The 21,964-nt window shown below is 46.6% G+C and overlaps 1 protein-coding gene across 3 annotated transcripts in view; it reads right to left on the reverse strand.

The window, feature by feature from the left end:
- PAXIP1 (PAX interacting protein 1) overlaps window positions 1–9,194 on the reverse strand; it is a 51,230-nt gene extending 42,036 nt beyond the window's left edge. For all 3 annotated transcript variants that reach the window (XM_027573325.1, XM_027573324.1, XM_027573326.1), the window contains exons 1-3: window positions 9,000–9,194; window positions 5,082–5,216; window positions 752–795 (exon numbers count right to left, since the gene is read on the reverse strand). In XM_027573325.1, coding sequence (XP_027429126.1) covers window positions 752–795; window positions 5,082–5,216; window positions 9,000–9,080 — 260 coding nt within the window. In that variant the 5' untranslated portion in view covers window positions 9,081–9,194. The remainder of the gene's footprint in view (window positions 1–751; window positions 796–5,081; window positions 5,217–8,999) is intronic.
- Between the last annotated feature and the right edge of the window lie 12,770 nt (window positions 9,195–21,964).

The raw sequence follows: 21,964 nt of genomic DNA on the forward strand, positions 1-21,964 counted from the left end.
CCACACTGTCAGAGGGAGACAGAACTCGTGAGGCTCAGGGCACTAACCACAGCCTGACAGCTCACACAAGGCGGGGAGGACAGTGAGCCAGAGCCACACTCAAGAAATGAGGTGAGGGACACGGGCACGGGAGGGAGCAAGGGCGCTCCTTGAGGGCAGCAATGAGATCTCTGTGACCCCTCTGGTTTTAGTACCCAGCCCATAGCAGGTGTCAACACCTGTTAAACCTTTAATCCAACGTAATCAAAAGTAACAACGATACATGAAACTAAAAATGTTCTGCTGTTCTCTTCCCCTATCTATTCGTCGAATAATTCATGATTTGGTTCAGGTAGACTTACAATTTTAGAAATATTCCACCTAACTGGACATCAAAAAAATGGTCTATTCCAGAGACAAGAAAACTGAGGTCCAGAGAAGCGAACTGCCTGAGATCATAAAGCCCAGTCCCAGAACTAGGGTTCATGCCCCCAAGTTCCAGCCCAGAGATGCTCCCCCACAGCTGGTGCCCCTCCCTCCAGGGGTGATGACAAGGATCAATTCATCAAATCTGATACAGAACGGAAAACAGTAGGGACAGAGAACGCACACGCGTGCGCGCGCGCGCACACACACACACACACACACACACACACACACAGAGAACGCACGCGCACACACACACACACACTCTGCCCTAACTAATGAATCCACTTGGTTACCGTATCAGTCTTAAACCCAGATTCCCTCCTCCCTTCCCCAAAAAGGATACGGCAGAAGAGCTCCACACTGTACGGACAAAATCACCCAAGATGGCTGAAAAAGAAAATATGAACTCAAATCAAAAAATATGTTCAATTTATAATCAAAATGACATTTTTTTATCAGCATTGCTCGTAGAAATTAAAAGCTGTTATAATAAATTACAAAGCACCCAGATCATGAGTATTCAAGTAGTAAAAATATCAAAGATTAGTTATTAATGCCCAAGGTGAAAAGCTCAATTATAGAATGAAGTACCACCAGATATTTTAAAAAATCATTAGCTATAAAAATTTAAATTCTAGGTGTACACCTACCACAGCGTAAGCGTCTAGGCCAGCCGGAAACACTGTCCTCACAAGCGGAAGAACAGGGACCTGAGAGTCATCCCCACTCCCTCCCCATCCCAGGAACATCCTGTCTTCAATCCTGAATCCAACCAAGTGTAAATTCATGAGTGTTTTCAATAAACCCCAACAGACAGAACATTTGCAAACCATGAAAAGTATCTCAAATTCCGAAATTCAGATTAATTATAAAACCTGAGCTTAATTACTACCTTTTGGGGGTAATTTATATTTTTTAAAAATGATCTTACATTTTTACCTTTAATTTTTAAGGTTACATTCAACTAAATATCCCATTTAGCCAGCTGAAAAGTCCAGAAACTTCAACCCGCTGAAATGTACATACGTACTTATTATTTATGCATCAATTTATTCATCAAATATTTATCGAGAATCTATTTTGTGCCAGAAATGGTGCATGGCACTGCGAATAGAACCATGAAAGAGAGAAATGCGGTCTCTGCTCTCCTGCACCTTGTTGTCCAGGCTCATGATCTTCACTGATCTTCCAGTCTTGTCATGCAGACCTTAAAAGGACTTTAGAAAACCAAATCCCCTCGTTTTTCAGGTGACATCAACAATGTTTCAGCCTCAGTTTATAACAGAGTGTCTTCTGTGAATAGGGTGTAGGAATACTGGATATTTAAAAAAATAAACACTGGTGGTACTTGGGATCATTATTTCACGATGATTTGGTGATTTTGCAGAGCACGCCAACTTACTGGCCTAAGTGCACCACGCTGAAAGACAGCATTTCGTATTTCTATTCATGCATTCCAGCCAATGTGTCTTCACGTTTTTTGATAATCCTGGGCAAACTTCAGTTAATCAAAGGGGGCTGGCCAGCATCAGGAACCGTTACTGGCTCTGACTCTTCTACAATCAATATCATCCCACGGACGAGCTTTATTCTCCACAGTAACACCCAGAGCCCTGTGGAGACCCTTGGTTGCATGGCTTAGCACCAGGCTGCTTTACTAATCCCTTCATCTAGAGTGCAGGAGGATTTTCAGAGCCTGGGGGTGATGCATTGTGACAGGATTTGGGCAGGTGAAGGTGCAACTTTTCTTGAGGACACTGGGAGAGGTGCCTGTGAGCACAGGAGTGTGACCACGGAAGCAGACACTATGGAAAGGTACCCCTTCCAACTCATGCAGCACATACCCTGGGAAGTGTCCCTTTGCGAACTTGGGGGAGGAGGCAAGTATAGGTATCTCCATTTAAGGATTTAGGGCTGGTCATAACGTTCATGCAGAGCAGACCCATCCTCAGACCCTCACTTAGAGGAGTCTAGATAAAATAATGCCAAGTCAGTAGGACACACCAATAATAATAAAGCAGAAATGGAGAACTAGAAAAGCATAGTGACAAGGAGTTATTTATCCCAAGGACCAATAACAATATATAAAAATAAGCCCACTCTAAGTCGGGATAATTAGCATTTCCAATGATGCCCTAAGGCCACTGAGAAATAGATTTCCATTACAAAAATTATTCTATAAGTTTTGGTGACTAAAGATGCAAGTTTTAAACATCTATACAATTCAAATATGTAAATGATAAACTGTCTCTGCGCATTAGAATGCCTTATTTTTAAAATGCACTTGGGGCACCTGGGTGGCTCAGTCGTTGAGCCTCTACCTTCGGTTCAGGTCATGGTCTCGGGGTCCTGGGATCAAGCCCCGCATCGGGCTTCCTGCTCTGCGGGAAGCCTGCTTCTCCCTCTCCCACTCCCCCTGCTTATGTTCCCTCTCTCTGTCAAATAAATAAATAAAATCTTTAAAAAAATAAAAAAATAGTAATAATAAAATCCACTTGACATATTTAGTAAGTCAAAGGCCAAGGATCTGTGCTTATAGAACCGGGCCTCTGCCTCCACCAGCTAAACTCAGACTAAGAACTTGAGGGTCTGGCAGCATCATGTTGGGGTGCACACCTACTGGGTCAGCTGACAGATTCCATCGTCCTGTCATGGGGCACTGTAGTCCCTGCCACAAATCACAAGCAGCCTGGAGCTGTGAAGCGGATGAAAGATGAGTGTGCCTGGGGCCTCATTTCATGCTACCACAGCCAAAGGGGAAGAGCAGGATGGGGGTCTATTAAGCTAGACTGGCGAAATGGTGGTAATTATAGAAGCTGGGTAATAGGTATTTTATGCAGCCTTATTACAGCCTGACTTTTCCAGAAATACAACATGTAAAATGAAGAAGACCGCTTTTTTAGCTTGGCCTTCTAGCAAGGACGGATCACCATTCTGAAATGTTACGTCCCAGCTGGTTCCCTCACCCTCGAGCTCTGGGGACCAGCCCACATCTGTGGCAGTCACTTCACATCAGACCGGTCCCAGCAGCTCACCTCCTGACCCCATCCTCCATGGACTTGTGCCCAAGGATTTATACACTGAAATACACATTTTCCTTTTTTATTCCTTTACATTTCAGGTTGGGCAATTATACATAACGTGTACACACAGGTTTTAAATCATGTAATATCCTCTTACATAGAAACAAAGGGACAGTAGAGGGGATATTACAAAGCACCCGCTGCGAAAAGGGATTGCGAAAAGCGTCACGAGATCTAAGCACCACTGTTCTAAATGGTCTGGCAACAATGACCTTAGTCCCCAACACTGGTTACTAAGGCTGCCCTTTTCAGGTTCATGCAGCAACCCGCACAATCTAGGGGAAGTCACTGTCATGAGACAAGGGGCTCCAGGCTGCTGAGGGAGCCGAGATACCATCCCCACAGCTAAGGAAGAATGGAAGCAAACCAGAGACAAAAGGAGGGTCCCAGGGAGGCAAGTGCGCCTGTCACAAGCCTGTCTCTCTCACCAAGTGGGGTCAGGTGAATCAAGCAGGAAACCTGCCGATGTTCGGGCTTCACGAAGGAGCTGGCCATGCCGAAACAAGGAGTCTAGGGCAGGATCGTGACCACCGCATGTCACTGCTGTAAATTAACAGACACTCTGACGTGCTGCCTCTGGAGAATCTGGTTTCTGAGAACCTTCTCATGAGACAGATCTGCTTTCAGGTTTATTTTCAAAAATCAGGTTCCTAAGCCTGCAAGGCAGCTTCAGACCTGGGTACTGATGAGGTGCAGACTTCCCAGCGGCCAGTCAGCTTCTCGGCACCCCAGTCTAACTTACTGGCAATCTTTCCTAACTCCTAGCCTCTCTTGTTATTAAACCATAATAATTTTCATACTGATTTTTAGGCAAAGTATTTGATAGCATAAAGAAAAAAGTGATAGTGTAACTGAACTATTTTAAAACAAATATATAACAGCTATAATTAAAAAAAAAAACTGAAGGTCCAAAACTACAAAATTACATTTCAAAACATGCATTTAACATCAGTCAACTTAACTACAAGGAGCAAGAGAACAGCACAGCGTGTAGATCAACAAACCCTGAACAAGTCACCCACCAGGTGAGGCCCCCCACTTTCTAGAACCAAGCACCCCAAGTCAGCTAGACAGTACCAATAATGGCCACCGGGTGGACGGTGGGAGAAACAGTCACGGTGACCACTGTTGGAGAGCAGTCAAACAGCACAGCGAATGGGAGGCAGGACTCCCTCCAATGTGTCCAGCTGGAAATTAAGACCACTTGCCACAGTGGGGATGGAAAGTGGTCCCTCCAGGGGTCATGACCTGACAGGATTCTGCCTGCCTTGGGAGAGAGCACACTTTCTCATGAATCCCCAGTGCCCATCGCTGTAGGCTGACACACCCATTTCCAGGACATGTCCCTGGCGTAGAGAGCTCTGGGCAGAGAGGAACCCCGGCCACACCACCGCAGGTGCATGAGCGGACCCATCAAGAGTTACCTGTAATGTACAGAAACCTGGCCACAGCATGATTTAACACAACGGGCTTCACGCTGCTTCCCATACAAAGCAGTATTTTGGCAAACACTCTGAGTTACAGTAAGACTTTGTATTGATTTCAAGACACATCATGAAGCGTATAAAATTAATGAGACTTACTACTAACCTTAACTACAGGTAAATCAAAGACTTCCCGGGCTTCTCCAACCTCCGGATTGTCCCCGTCTTCCGAAATTATGTGTGAGGCTAGTGCGTTGTAGGACACTTCCTTAGCTTTCCCAGCTTTGAGAAGCTGGATAACCTTCAAAAAACCACACAAATTAAAATGAAAAACACCGCATTTCATTCTTGTTTTACACAAATTGTTGTGAACAATGAAAATTCTAATAAAAACACACCATGTTCACCACACAGATTTAATAACCTTTTACTGAGTCATATGCCATCAAACATTTGAGGACAGTAGAAAGCAGCAGATCCTGATCCACTGACCAAGTAAGCATGGAGGCTGTGAGCCAGGTACTAGGTAGTGTCTCTGTCTTGAAAACAGAAGGTCTGACAGACAACATTTCAGGGCTGAGACGGGGTGCCCAGGCTCAAACTTCAAGGCTTAGGGACAGGTAGTTTCGCCACAAATGGTAAAGTTTCTAGAAGAGGAGCTACATGAGCAGAACCCTGATGAACTTAAGGAGTTAGCGAGACAAAAATACATGCGCCGTTGTGGGCGGGGGGGAGAGCAGCATTCAACACACTGGACAGGTGACAGGGTCAGACTGTCACGTGCTATGCAAAACTGTTTGCAATTTATTCTCATACAAAAGTGTCTTCTGGAATGACGCAAGTGTTTTATTTAAGCAGGGAAATGGCATGACCAGATTTTATCAAAAGATTATGGTCAGTGCAAAAAGAATGCACTGAGTTTGAGACAACGGCAGTAGTCCAGGGGAAAGCAGCAGGTAACTGAACCAAGGACTGTCACTAGGGAAAGGAGGAAGGAAGAAGTGAGAATGCACAAGACTCGGTGCCTGGAAGGGGTAGAAGTGCAAGAGAGAAAGTGCTGGGGACACAACAGTGGCATTCACGGAGAAACAGGTTATGAGTGCAGAGGTGGGGAAGCAAGAAAAGTCCTTTAGTTTGGGGCACATCCTTCTGATGCCATGTGGAAGGTCTAGGAAAAGACTTCACTGGTACCTGGAAAACGCGGGCCCCCACCAGATGGGGAGTCAGTGGCGGCCAAAGTTCTGAGAGTGAGGTCCCCAGGTGCAGAGAGGTAGGTGAAGAACCGGAGGCTACTCACCTGCCAGAGACTTCAGGGACAGGTGGAGGTGAGCGCAGAGCCCGAAGAGCCCAGATGTGCACCACATGTGAAGGTGACCTGATGCCTACATAGCTCAAATTACCCACAAGTTAGGTAAATTTTTTCAGAATATTTTACTGACCATCCAGAGATGGCAACTGGAGCCGATGCTAAGTATTTGTTCTAAGTAAAAAGAAACTGGTTTGTAGCCACAGGTCACCTCCACTTTCCTCCCTTCACCTCCGAGCACCTTTAGTCCCCACACTCACCGACGTGACCCACGAATACGGCGCCTTCCTTTTCTCTGTCCTCCAGTCTGCATTTCCAACCCCACTGCCTTTTTTAGGAGTCTTGAGATTTCAACGTCGCCCCTTCCACCCACGAACAGCGAAGTTCCCACTGGTCCTCACACGCGCTCACACACATCCAGGCCCCTACTCTGCTTCCTCTGGCTGACAAATCCCTTGGAGCAGCAGACCAACCTGTCTTCACTTTCTCACTTCCTGCTCACTCTTCACCCACTGCCTTTTCTACAACTCTGCTGAAATACTGATTTCTCATGGACTGAAAGATGCCCAAACCACAGGCATCTTCCCAGCCTCCACACTACTGACTCTTACTAGATTTCACGCACATCACTCAGCACCAGGTGTACTGGCCATCCTGGTGTATCCCAAATATATCAATGCCTCCGTTCCTCAGCACATACGTTCCACACAAAGGACATCACCTCTTCCTCTTAAGTTCTGTGTAGAGCTCAACACCCCACTGAGAAGACACCTACTTTCAAAAAGTTCAGTGGTGCCTCCTCCTAGGCACCCCAGCAGCGAAGTCTGTCCTTGCTGCACCTACCACCCTACACCGTAACGTCTTCAGGTGTGCTCCCCAGCCCTCAGCAACGAGGGAACCTCAAGGAGAGGTATCAGGTTCCATTCATCTTCAGATTACATCTGCCATCTAGGCCAACGCCTTAACAGGTACAAGATGTTCAATATACGTGAACTTTCTGAATTCATTTTTATAAGATTCAGGGAATCAATTTTCTGGCTCTAAATCGTTTAGAAAATATACTGTTTCACATCAAAGTGGTTTGCCAAGGACATTTTTAAGCACTTAGATTTGACTCATAGTTGAGCAAATATGGTTTCAATTCAACTTGTTCCAGGTTTTAAGTAACATTTGGTTCAAGTCCCTCATAAGAGCCAAAGTCCTAAAACGAAATAAAGAGTGTAGGAAGGAGGTGGGGCAGAAGGATGGATAGTGAAAGACAGGAAAATTATCAATATTGGAAAAAGCCGCCACTGTTACAGGCGCTCATCGCGATCACTCCGGGTTCAACACCTGTGTATCTCTAGATTCAAGGCTCAATCTCCTCACCCGATAGTTACAGTAGAAAAAGGATCCACCTTGGGGGTCATGCAAGGGAGTTAGTTTCGTTTACTAACATACTAACAGACCAGCCTCTAGAAGGCCAAGACCAATCAGCCTTCCCTAATTCCTTCCATGCCAACCAAGATTACTGGTTAAACACCTGCCTCCACTCTTGAGGACTAAGGTCTGATCACCTGGCTTTGCTTTCCCTCGCCTCCACGCTTAGCACTCACAGCAAAGGAGACACCCCAGGAAACTTGAACTGCACACACTTTAATAAAGGGAATACTGTGAGGAATGACCTGAAAAAGATATTCAACTACGATTTGCTTCCACGCTGGAAGAGTAACACTCTGATATTTAAAGAGAAGTATTATTTAAACTTAGAAAAAAACACAGTATCCTCTGGCGTGAGCCTGTTAAACGTTTACAGTGATGGTGCTACCTGGGTATTTTCCACATTTACTGTTTAATCCCCCCAATTAGGAAAATCAAAAAATGGGAATTCGCGGGTGGCACACTGACCGCTTTGCACACTACTGAGGCTCCACAGCCCAGACGTGTGAGCTCCGGTGGCTGGCCACACAAGGGGCGGTTCACTAAGCCCCCAGCAGCCTGGACCTGGGGTTCCTAGTTGAGCTCCATCCGCTTCACCCTGTCCGCTCTCGGAACCCAGACACACGGGGTGGGCAGCAAGAAGGATGCCCCCTGTCCGAATCTGCCCCAGAAAGGGGCAAAGTAGCAGCTGGCTGAGGTGGCAGGCTTGGGGGACTTACCACACGCGACAGGACGCTGGTCCCCCACCAGGCGGAGGCCGGTGACAATCCGTGCTAGGCCCGAAGTATGCCCCCTCCCACCCTACGCCCTCCCCTCCTCTCTGGTCAGAAAGTGGCCCCCTCTCCACGTCATCCCCTCTCTGAGCTCACCCTCCAGGTGCCCTGCCCGCTGATGATCCCAGTGGCGCCTGACCCAGATCTCCGTCCCTCCCCTCATGCCCCCCCCAATCGTGGTTCCCGAAGACCCCCTGCCCTCCAGCGTCCGGGCCGCGGGTCTCAAGGACCACCCCCACGTCCCCTCCCTCTCCCCTGCTTCCCGCCGGTCGCAGATCCCGCAGCACCCCCACCCCCAGGTCCCCTGCCGCTCCCTCCAGAGGGTCCCGCAGACCACCCCCCAGGTCCCCGCTCCAGGTCCCCTCTCCCACGTCCCCTGCCTCTGGTACCTCGGGTCCCGCGTCCCCCGCCCCCAGGCCTGCTCGGCGCCAGGTGGCCCAGTCTCCACACAGGCAGGCCGGCAGGGCCGGCGGGCCCCGGGCGGCGGGGTCTCTACGTTTTGCGCCCAGGCGCGCGCCCGCGGCGGGAGCGGGGACGGGCCGGGAACGCGGCGGGCGGCGGGCGGCGAGCGGGGGCGGCGCGGTACCTGCGGGTCGATGTCGCCCACCGCGTAGTACTTGACCTCTCGGAACATCTCCTCGGGAACTTTGAGCGCCGGGTCCGACATGGTCGCGGCGGCCAGAAGGCTCCGCGGCGGCTCCCGCCCCGCCCGGCGGGGCCCGCTCCCCAACGGCGCGGCCGGGGCCCGGTCCTGCGAGTCGGGCCCGCTCCCCCTCCCTCTGCGCCCCCGCCCGCGCCGAGCGGCCCAAGCGCGGGAGCCGCGCGCGCCCTGCGGGACGCACCATCCCGCCGGCCGCCGAGGGGGAGCGCCGACGAGCTGGCTGCCAGCCGGCGCCGCCTCGCGCTTCCGCCGCGGCCCGCGGCCCCGAGGGCAAGGGCACCGCGAAGCCCGCTCCGCAGACCCGGAGCCCGTGGCCGCCGCTTCCTCGCGAGGGGGGGGCCCCCAGGGACGCGGAAAAACGCGCCCCCCCTTAGTGCGGCCCGAGTGGGCCGGTCCCGGGAAAGAAGGGAACGCGGAGGCCCCTCCCGTCCACACGCGCGGCCGCTCGAGCGGCGCAGGCGCGCGGCGGAGGGGGCGGGGTTTGCGGCCAGCCGGCCGAGGCGATGGCGGCGCGAGCCGGCCTCGGGCTCCGGAGGGGCTCACGTCGCCGGTGGCCACCCGAAGGGACCCGAGGTAACGCCTCAGCGCCCGCGGCCGAGAGAGGCCGGGTCACGGGCGCCGGGTCCCAGCTCAGCGGCGGGAGCTGGACAGCGTCCGAGACCGAGAGCGCCACGGGCTGGCCGAGGGCCCCAGGCCTCGCCGGTGGGCTTCTCCCCGTCGCACCCGCACCGCGCTCCTGCTGAGGGAGGCCTTGCTCCCCTCCCCCTATAGCCCCAGGCGGCGGCCAGCTGTGACGTGCGCGCTCTGACGTCACCCTGGCGGCGCCGCCCTAACGTATCCTCGCCCTGACGTCACCTGGCGGCGCCGCGAATCCCCGGGAGCCAGTGGACGCCGGCGCCGTGGGCCGGGGATTGCAGTCGGGAACGGAGGACGCCGAGGCCGAGGTGGCCGCCCGCCGCCGCTGTCAGCTGCTGAGTGATAAGCGTTCTCAATTCAGTGTTAGTGCAGTCGGTCCTTTAAAGACCGGGAACTTCCGGAGTTCCCTTCTGAGGCCTGCCTGAGCTGGCCTCTGTCCCCGGGTGCGGTCTGCGATGACGGGCGCTCGGGCCGGGGAGGACGGCGAGGACGGCGCAGGAGGGGCGGTCGGGAAGGGTGGTGCCGGACGGGGTGGTGGGACTGAGCGGCCGGGGAGGACGGGGGGGGGACGAGGCAGGGCGGGGTGGCGGGGGAGACTGGGGAGGACCGGGCCGGAGGCGGCGGCCGGCTCGTCGCTTCCGTGTGTGCTTGGCAGCCAGCGCATTCCTGAGATGGAAAATAAAAACCCGAGTGCTTGTCTGAATAAGAATCGCTCTGCTTTCTCTGAATACCGGACAATGTATCTGATGTTGGTCACTACAACATTTTATGTCCGGTGTTAAGAAAATGTCGGGGTAATAAGTCCCTTGTAAAGACCGATCCAAAATTAGCTCGCCCTGTTACTGCGTGACAGAACTTGTTTAGCGCATTTCTTCTCTGATAAACACAGACTAAGTACATAACTTTAAAAGACAAAAAGCATACCGCATAGGTATTCTGTTCTAGGTTAGAAAAGAACTGGTAGCGTTTAGCAGGACGAACTTAACCCTGCTGGGACTTACGTGATTCAGTAAGGCGGACGAGGGGGCTCACGTGCGTACTTTCAGTCGGCGCGATGTGAAGTACCAGCCTGTCGTCCGGGGGAACTGCGCAGGCCGGCGGCGGTGCACACGTGCGCTCTGCACCGGCCCCGCGAAGGCCGGTGTTGGCACACGGGGCGACGATGCACCGAACGCTGCTGCTTTGCCGGGGACGAAAAATAAAAACCTGTAGACGAGATCTAATTTCATACGGGTGGTGCATGCTCTGAGGAAGTCTACGAGACTGACGTCCTGAAGACATGAAGAATTACCCATCTGCCAAAGGACTTGAGTTGGCAGTTCCATTTTTTAAAAACTAGCACTAAGGGCGCCTGGGTGGCTCAGTCGGTTAAGCGACTGCCTTCGGCTCAGGTCGTGATCCTGGAGACCCGGGATCGAGTCCCACATCGGGCTCCCTGCTCGGCGGGGAGTCTGCTTCTCCCTCTGACCCTCTTCCCTCTCGTGCTCTCTATCTCTCATTCTCTCTCTTCAAATAAATAAATAAAATCTTTAAAAAAAAAAAACTAGCACTAAGACTCATAAAAATGATTATCAGAAAAGGTTCATTTCTATAAGATGTCCATATGCAAAGTTAGGGAAAAATACCACGTTGAGACTGCTGTATTTTTTCACAAATAGATATTTCTCATTGATTTTTGTAGCACTTAGAAGATGTCCCAGTTTAGGGGTGATAACAGCATCTGTTCATTAAACAGAAGCTTTGTAGTTCTTTAACTCTGATGCATGTACTACCCTCAGGACACTGAGCATTAATATTTTTCACTTCTCCCAACTAAGCTCAAAGCATGGTCATTTTGTTGATAACTTTCAGAGAATAAACAGACTGCTTGATGGTAATTTGGTAAATAAGGTCATACATTTCACGTTTTCTGTTTTGCAAGTTAGATAACCTGGGGCTACAAAAAAGTGAAGTGTGAAATTGAAAAAGAGTTGGGAATACTTAAATTGTACCTACCGGTGGGAACTTGAAGCGTTATTTAGAAAAGTATTTCCAAGTGGCTTTTTAAAATACATCTCTGTATATTGAATACAACACTCTCAGTCTTGTTCTCATATTTTGTTCCATTCAGCTGGTCACCCCTTAAAGTTAGAAATGTTTAGTAAACCTTTCATTTGGGTTTATAGACTACGGCATTTTACCTTTCATGAAAGGGGATGCTTAAGTTAGACGCACAAACAAGCCAGAGTTTTATCGCAAGAGAACCTGGGAACCCAAAGGATGTTTATGGGAAAGCTTCATTCAACTGACAGCACAGTTGCCGCCAATAATCATCTAGCTATTCAATGTATAAAAACTAGAAAACGGGCACCTGGGTGGCTCAGTCAGGTAAGCATCTGCCTTCGGCTCAGGTCATGATCCTGGAGTTCCAGGATGGTGTTCCACATCGGGCTCTCTGCTCAGCGGGGAGTCTGCTTCTCCCTCTGACCCTCCCTCCTCTCGTGCTCTCTCGCTCTCAAATAAATAAAATGTTAAAAAAAAAACAAAACTAGAAAACGCAAGGAAAAGAGTAAATTACCCCAAATCCCATCCCCAGAAGCAACACTTGAACTCCTAGATGTCCCATATATTTTCTCCTTAAAAAAATTATACCACACATACTCTTCTGTTGCCCCTTAAAGAATTGCCCTTCCTTGTCAGTAGATAGATGTACATTATTTAATGCATATACCATACAGTTTTTTAATGTACCTGAATTTAATCAACTCTCTTGCACATTTGTTTGCAATGTAACAATTACAATGCAGCAATGAAGCAGTCATAAAATTCACTGGTTCTGTTCTCTGTCACACTGACCAAGATTTTAACACCCCGACTCTAACTTCCTGAGCCCTTCCCTTCTCTTTAGATCTATTTCCATCTCCAAGATACTGTGAATCAATCTCACTTCTTTAATAGGACACTCTGAGGATGAGAAACCTGAGGCCCAGAGATGTTAAGTAACTTACCAGAGTCACTAGCAGAATTTGGTCCATCTTTTTGGACTTACTCTAATTCAGTCTTCAGACGAATTAAAAGGAACAAGTTTAATATCACATAAATAGAAAAAAGGTAATCTCTAAAAATAATATGGTATGGAAAATTTAGCTTTGTATCAGTTAATAATAGTCCACTGATAAATATTTTTGCAGCTAATGTCTCTTTCTCCTTTGGAATTGGCTGAAGACAGAAGAGACGATCATTACATCTAAGTTCAAAACTTCCCGATTTTAATGTCTTGTGTCTGTTTTAATTTTCTGATTTAATTAGTTTCCTAATTAGAAGGGGTTAAATTAATTAACCTCATTATTTACTATATATTTAATGATTTCTCCTCTATTGGGAGTTACTTAATTTTCAATAATTGGAAAGCTTATGACAAGAGGGAATATTGCCAAGTTTTACACTTACTGCTTGATGATCAGCAGCAGGAACAGGACAAGCTGAAGGGGAATTTTGGTGAGATATCAGGTACATGCAAAGGCCCTTTCCCCCTTTTTTGAAACATGATACATGTAAAAACAGGTTGGGATGCCATAATTTCTATGAAATCAGAATTCAGTGGATATATCCTTTAAGGTTAAAAGATATCCTAGGACATAAGATTTTATAAGAAATAACCCTACCACATGATCTTAGTTAAAGACAATACAATAATCATGAAGCTTTGAATAACACTAGATAATTATAATGGAAAGGCTGAAATTATCACCCATATAAATGACACACTAAAATATTCAGATTTTCCTCAGACTTGTTCATGGACTACACCAATGGCAATTGGGACGACACAGTAAAACCATGGCCTAATATCCATATAGCTTGTGGAAACCAAATAGGCCCGTTCTTTTGTGTTTATGTGTGTATAGATACAAGCAATTTGTGGATAACTATGTTTTAAAAAAGTGATATACAAAAAAGATTCAATAGTTACTTTTTAAAGAGCAAAAATGAGGCTGTATGTTTCTTTTCCCCACTTTCCAATACATTCTAATATAGATTGGAGTGATCAGTCCTCTGCTGTGCAGAGACTAACAGAGACAGCACACAGCTGCTCACTTACCCAGGCCTCTTCATTGCCACCTGTCCATGACCACACCACCTGGCAGAAGCCCAGGTCCGCCACAGGTTGTGTAAGGGAAGCTTGGGTGGTGGTACAGTTTTAAACGCAAACCTGTTTAGTAAAGTGAAGTGTCTGATTATAGGAAATGCACATCCGTTAAACAAGCATTTGTTGAGCATGCAGGAGCACAGCAAATAGGCCTTGCTTAGCCGTCAAGACGCACCCTCAGAATGACTGAGAGCCATTCTTTTTTTTTTAAGATTTTATTTATTTGAAAGAGGGCGGGGAACAGAGGGACAATACAATAATCATGAAGCAAGCAGACTGCTGAGCGTGGAGCCTGATGCAGGCTCGATCCCACGACCCTGAGGTCATGACCTGAGCTGAAATCAAGAGTCGGATGCCCAACCAACTGAGCCACCCAGGTGCCCCTGACTGAGCTGTTCTCTAAGCAGCATGTTAAATGCCAACATGAGTAGCATAGGGTCCTGGGATTCAAAGTTGGGAGATGCCATGGGGACTGGGATGATTAGGGACTCTGGAAGGTAATAGGAAGAAGAGGAAGACACCCATTCCTGTCGGGAGCAGCAGGCTCTGCAGAGCCCGGCCAAGAACCAACATGGCAAGACAGCAACTCCTGACCTGGGGAGGAGGCTGTGGGCAGGGCTTTGGAAGACCTGAACCGAGAAGTGGATCAAAGACCTTCAGGGAAGAGTTGTGTGGGAAGTAACAAGGATAGCCCATGGTTCCCATAGATCAGAATCTGTCATAGATCAGGGCTAAAACAGAGACAGTAGAAGCTGGTCTTTCGTTGGATCACATTTGGAAAATATCTGCCCTGTTCAGTGTAGAGCAGGCATGGTACTCCTAGGAGTTCCACAGTACTTGAGAAGTGCTAGCTGCACAGTGCTCCCTGCTCTGGCCCTGCACTTCCTGGAACTTCTCACTGCCTGTGAAGCAAAGTTCAATCCCATTAGCCTGCCGTGACCTCCTATTACTCTGACACGCCCCATCCTTCTTCTCCAGAACGGAGGACACCAGGCTTATCTCTGCTACTCCCCTTCATCCATGCTCTCTTCCCACCAAACTGGACTATTTGACTTTCTTGAAGCACAGCCAGAACTCCATGGCTTTCTACAAACTGTCGATCTCTCCATCTGGAATGACCCTCTCCACTGAACACACTTATGCAGATCTTACCTCTTCTTCCGATGGCCAAGATCAAATGCCCATTTCTTGAAACATCTCTCATGCCTGGAGATAGAATTTTTCTGGTCCCTTCTATTTATGATTACAAATAAATTATGTAAGTGGAGGCTCTTTGGCATGGATCAAGGATGGCTAAGCCAATCAAATATGAGAGAGTTTATTTCAACCCAACATAATGGTTGGTGTGATGCGTCTGTGAACCATTTTCAGGGCAAGGGATAGAACAAGATAGGAAACCTAAAATGTGAGAGCTTGCCTTCATCCCAATACTTAATATTTAAAATACCAAAAAGACTTTATCTTTAAATGCTTCTTCATCTCAACCCCATCCCCACCCACCCCTATATAATCCCTCCACTACTAACTAAAACAAGTCTTACTTCCCTTAACATGTGTTTCCCCCTCTGTTTAAAGTGGTGCCTGATGTCAAGTGGACAGTGGACACATATTTAAAGAGTAGATGAATGCATTTTGAATGAATCAATATCACTGCTAAGGATTCTTCACCCTGGTTTTGAGGCACCGTGAAAGACAGTCATCATTGTGCAAATTTAAAACTTAACACTTCTCGGGGCGCCTGGGTGGCTCAGTTGGTTAAGCGACTGCCTTCAGCTCAGGTCATGATCCTGGAGTCCCGGGATCGAGTCCCGCATCGGGCTCCCTGCTGAGCAGGGAGTCTGCTTCTCCCTCTGACCCTCCCCCTCTCATGTGCTCTCTCTCTCATTCTCTCTCTCAAATAGATAAATAAAATCTTTTAAAAAATAAAAATAAATAAATAAAACTTAACACTTCTCATGAAGTTGCTACACTATTGGCTACTGGGTTTTATTTTACAGATAGGGAAACGTTCAGAGAGGTTTGGTCTTGGGTCAGCAGAGTTTTTGTGTGAAAGGCCAGGTAGAAAAGATTTCAGGCCTCATGGTCCATAGAGTGTTTTGATTTCTTCCCTCAGCTGTTGCAGTGAAAGAAGCCCTAGGCAATGTGCTTACCCATGAGCAAGGCTGTGTTCCAATAGAACTTTATTTGCAAAAACAGGCTGTGGGCCAGATTTAGCCTTTGGGCCTAGGTTTGCCAACTGGGGTGGGGGGTGGGGGGGTCCAGGGTTACAGACTTGAAAGTGGAAGAAACAAAGACGGACACCCAACAGGTAGGAACTAAGCCACCGGCCTCACAGCCCCAGTTGGCATGCTTTCTGCTTCACTCTGATAACTCTGCGCTCTCAGGAGGTCTGTCTGAATGCTTGACCATTAGGAAAACAGGGGGATTAGGGCTAATTAATTAGTCCAGACTTTGAAATCCAGAGAGAAAAGGGCCTCATATTAAGTGCAAATCATCATCCTAAGTAATATATTTGTGGCACTTTCATTAAATTTTCTCTCAAATCTTGAAAAATATGTATCTCCTGACTGCCAACATTTTCATCTTAGCGTAATTATGAAGCCTCCCCAAATAATCGTTTTTCAGTTTGTGATACTCAGTGGGGCACAATATCTGCTACTGAGACCTGACCAAGCTGTTTGAGACTTATTAGCACGGCACAGGTGAAAATGAGTGAAGTCTTAGTGAAATTTGTTCATAGTATATTGAATATAAATGTCTATTGTGTAGTGATGCTCATGGAAAAGAAGAAAAGCACTAAAATCTAAAAGAAGTTAAAATAATTCAGTGTCTATCAAGGTAAACATAGGGATTTTAGGGACCCTTTCACAAGATAATAATAAAAACCATTTTTATTACCAGAAAAAAAGCCAGACATTTCAACATGTGATAATTATTTTTACGAATAACATGTTCACAAAGAGAAAATGGTGGCAAAATTAGGCATGTGACTCTTTAAATGAGTTAAAGTACCTTTTTTTTTTTCATTTCCTAACATGAACAAGTATTTTGGACCTTAAGCTTAGAACCAATCTAGGGACTATGAATCTAAAAAAGTATCACTCTTTGTTTATGGACATTCTATTCCTAGTCAGTTCTAAAGACACATTTTCTAAGAAATTAAAAACCCAATTACATCAAAGTTCTATTACTGTCCTCTGTTTCCTGAGTAGGATTTACAGGTAACTCTTAACTCAGTTTAAATCAGTTCATCTTCTGAGGCGCCCGGGTGGCTCAGTCGGTTAAGTGTCCGACTCTTGATTTCAGCTCAGGTCATGATCTCAGGGTCGTGAGATCGAGCCCCGCATTGGGCTCCGCACTCAGCGGGGAGTCTGATTCTCTCTCTCCCTCTGCCCCCCCCGACTCATTCTCTCTCTCTGTGTCTCTTTCTAAAATAAATAACTCTAAAAAAAATCAGTTCATCTCCTTCCCTTAAGCACACGCTACTCCTTCAAAGGCAGAGACCACAGGAAGTGTCTTACCAGCTGGGAGTATGGAGGCTATAGGATGAATCAGAAGGAAAGTCACAGGAAAGAAACAGCTGGTGTGCTTTGATTGGGTGGCACTGATTTTCTGCTATTTCCTCTGCAACATAAGAAAATTCACTGGGGTCAGTGTTGAGGGTGTCCGTATTCAGCTTGTTCCTGTGTTGCTCACATACTCAGAAGAGTCTGCTCCATACCCATAGAGAGAAAAGAAAGTAAGCCCATGACAAGCAGAGAGCAACCTTGATGAACGCTTTGCCCAGGCAACCAGCTCACTGATTAATTGATTTGACAGAGTTCTGGATAATTTAACAGAGTTCTGGATAATTCTAAGTGGGAGAATTTACTTAATCTATTTGCCTCTGTGTGGGAGCTCTGAGAACGTTCACAGAAGTATAAAAAATGAGTTCCATGTTCCACTGCTATAGAGAATTTTCAGTGTATTGGAGGATAGGCATTATAACATCATAAACACTGAATTTTTATATTTTAAGCTTTGTGATTTATGTATTTCATTTCATTTATCTACATGCTCATTAGAATCAGAGAAAGAAGCTTCATTTACACCTTCGTTAGCTGTGGTATTTACAGAAAGATTCATCAGAGATTAGCACACTTGAAACTCAATCCACTGATGTTTGCCCGTTTGCCACAGTGCATTCTTCCTGGCAGTCCCTTCTTGGAACCCATCCTAGGAATGGTGGCTTCTATCGTGAATCAGATATTTTCAGATATAAAAGTATTAATTCCAGTCTTCTTGATGCTGAATGAAGATAAAAAACAAATAAAAATGAGAGGCTCTGCCGGGACTTGAGAGGAACCACGTCAAGAGCTCCCTTTCCTTCCTCCTCTGTATTCCCTTCTCGGTTTTCTTCCCTGGTGCTCACTGATCTTCTCTTCTGTCTTGCTTGACTCAGTGTCATACCTCCTCTGCATTTCTTTAGTGCTCAGATGGGAGGCTTGGAAAAGTTGGGGTCGCTAAGGTAAAACACGCCAGAAGAAGGTTCAAGTCAGGAGAAACAGGACTGCTTCCACCTTGTATCTTGCAATAATAATTTTGTTCATAGTAATTAAATATTTGTTCGGATGTTCATTCTTATCAGCAAAAAAGAAAAAAGAAAAAGCTTTCTTATTTATACTGCCTCTTCATGTCCTTGATGGGCTTCTGTTACCTTGCATCAAGTTCCCAGACCTGTTTTCCTCTTATTCCAGCCCGTAATAATTTAGGACCACCTACTGCTGCCTTCCAGCTGAGTTGTCTATCCCTCTTCTTACACCTTATGACTCCACATCTACCTGGAGTACAGGGGACTCTTAGTTCTCCTGTGCCCTGTGATTAGAGCCAGTGGGGAGCTGTGACAAGCCAAAAATAGCCAAGGTGCTTGTGAAGGACAAAGGAATCACAGAATGGATAGCGGGAGAAGGTAGCAGTAAATTCCAGCTGTGGCCACGTGACCAGGTGCAAAACAACAGCCTCACCCAGACTGTTCGGTCAGCTCCACCACTGTGTAAGGTCCAGTCACTATAATAAATTCCTTGTATATCTCGTGGTTGCTTCGCTTCTCTGAGTAAGCCTAGATTCAGGGTATGTGATATAGAAATTCATGTGCATAGACAACTTCCTGCCCTCTTCTGGGGTTCGAACAGAGAAACTGCCCTTCTGACTCTAGAGCTTTAGATTTTACCCCACCTGTTTACATCCTGAGTTGTCTAACAATTATTCTTTCTCTCCCTCTCAACCTCTATTGGGTCTTCCAAAAGGCTTTTATTTTTTTTTAAAGATTTATTTCTTTATTTGAGAGAGAGAGAGAGCGGACAAGTCAGGGGAAGGGCAGAGGGAGAGGGGAGAGATTCTTCAAGCAGACTCCATGCTGAGCTCAGAGCCCAATGCGGGGCTTGATCCCATGACCCTGAGATCATGACCTGAGCTGAAATCAAGAGTCAGCCGCTTAACCAACTGAGCCACCCAGGTGCCCCTAAAAAGCTTTTAAATAAGCTCGTGCTGGGGCACCTGGGTGACTCAGTCAGTTAAGCATCTGCCTTCAGTTCAGGTCATGATCCCAGGGTCCTGGGATCGAACCCCACATCGGGCTCCCTGCTCAGCTTTTCTCTCTCCCTCTGCCTGCCACTCCCCTTGCTTGTGCTCTTTCTCTCTCGGTCAAATAAATAAATAAAATCTAAAAAATAAAAAATAAAAAAAAAATAGTCTTGTGCTTTTAAATATTGCCACTTTGTAAAATCCAACCTCTCTCTTACCCCGGATCCCTGAGCAACCGCAGGAGTGGCTCATAGTGGAACTGGCATGTGAGTTAGAAAATGTTGTAGGCCATGGAGATTTCAAACGCTGCTGCAGGAAAATCTGGCCATAAAATGCAAGACCAGAGGTACAAGCATGAAAATGGGCAGGCATGAAGTCGGCTCTTAGTCGGCGAGAGAAAGTAGTGGGACAGGTCCTGCTAGCATACAAGCAGTCCCCAAGCACCGGGATAAATAAAAGACGACCGTTTCTTCCATCGTTGTACCCTTCTCTCAAGATTCAAAGTCAAAGGAGGGAGCAACGAATCTGTCAAAACTGCGTTGATGCCCCTCCTCTCTTTACACCCTGGCGGCAACAGAGGTTTGGAGTCTCTCAGTGCCTCTAATATAGGCAGATGTCTCGACCTCTTGTTCCTCTAACAACTGTCTACGGTGGTGGATGGCGAGTACCCTCTGTAACTGAGGTTTTGTCTTAGGAAAAGGAAAATGATCTGTGGCAGCAATAACAGCAAACAAATTGGTGTATCTTTTCTACTTTCTCTACTTATACAGATAAGCAAAACATATTTGTGAATCTTTCGGTCCCCTTTTATTTAAAAAATATAATTGTACAACTAGTTTCCACTTAATATGTCATGGCATGTCTCCAAGTTAATATGCATGCTTCTAACTTAAAAAAAGTTACATAGTTCGTATCATGGTTCTACCGTAATTAACTGAACCATAACCTGAATGCCCACTTAAAGAGATATCTCTACTTTTTTGCCATCACAAACAACACAGCAATAAACAGCTTTGGACTACAATTAAGAACTGGTGCTTTCATTTCCGTAAAATTGAATTTCGATTCTTCAAGGAGCATTGCTGGATCACAGAATATAAACGTTGTTAATTTTAATAGATCCTCCTTTTCTATTGGGGATTATTTCCTCCCAAAATGTATTTCCACCAGCAATTTTCATTACTATCAGCAATGTGTAGGATAGCTCCTTTCCCTACACTCTCACCAACTTTGGATGTTATGCTATTTTTCTCCCATCAAATTAGAAAAATGAAAAAGATTTTTAGAAGTAAACTACAGCATTTCCTTATCTGCAAGTAAGATTGAGCACCTTTTCATGTCTTCATTTGCTTTTGGCACAGCAGTTATGCTCATTTTTAATTCACGTTCTATATCAGGAATGCTTTGCAAATTCAACCCTCGTAAGATGTCCTTGGTGGCAAGCATGTGTCTGTGTGTATAAGAGGATGAAATATATATACATATGCAAATTCATACAAATACAAACATATACCCACATATATGTGTATGGAAGACATGTAGCAAGATGTTTACATTGGTGAGCCTAGGCTACGATATATGCATTCTCATTTTATTCTTTCAACTTTTCTGGAAGCTTGAACTTTTTTCAAAATCAACTGTGGGAGAAAGGTGGCCTCTCCAGTTGTGAGTGTGGTATACCTTGTGTCTCTGGGTTTTCCAAGACTCAGACACTGTTGGCCTCAAAAAATGCTGCTTACAGAAAGATCTGCTTTTCTTTTACCTCAAAAAGGCTCTGGAGCTATTCTTTGGAAGCTGTCCTTGTAGCGACTACCTGGAGATGAACACTGGCTGGGTTAGATTTAAAGTCCGACAAACAGCTGTGGGTAGCAGGAATGAATGCCGGGAACCACAGCAGGCTCTGGTCTAATTTGTTGATTGGTTTAAAAACTCCTGCACCACATAAAGCTTAATCAGCACAGAGAGCCCAGGGGCCCCAAGACGATGATGACACTGAGCAACTGCACAACTCAGAGTTCCAACACGACAGGGGTCCTTGGTTCTTAAACACGACACCCTAATTATCAGCTGAGTACAGACGGCGGTGAGAAGCACATTCTGCCTTCAGCTCCTGGGGAAGGCGCCATTTGGCTGATCTGCAGATGGATGCTGTGCCCCTGAACACCAAACGGTAATGCTCCCTGAGAAGTGAAGTTGTGCTACCGACCCCCGAAATGCAGACCCCATTCTGCCAGCACCACTTTGTGGACCTTAGAGGTCAAGATTCTGAGAGTTCTAGAACTGAGGAGGGCTAGAGTATAGAGTAAAAGAGCAAGATTTGTGATACAGTGTTAAATTATTTAATAGCAGGGAAAATCACGTGACAGAGCTGCAATCATTGTAAGTTTCCCAACTTAAGTGTCATTCCCCAACCTACTTTGTCCTCTGCTTTCTCTGCTATACAGACCAGAAGGTTGAATTTCCTAGCTTCTTCTGTAGCAAGCATTGGCCTTGTAATACAATGCTTGTCAACCCAATATGAGTAGAAGGCTCTGTGGAGGTGTTCTGGGGAAAAATCTACATT

The sequence above is a fragment of the Zalophus californianus genome, chromosome 12, assembly GCF_009762305.2.
Source record: "Zalophus californianus isolate mZalCal1 chromosome 12, mZalCal1.pri.v2, whole genome shotgun sequence".
NCBI lineage: Eukaryota > Metazoa > Chordata > Mammalia > Carnivora > Otariidae > Zalophus > Zalophus californianus.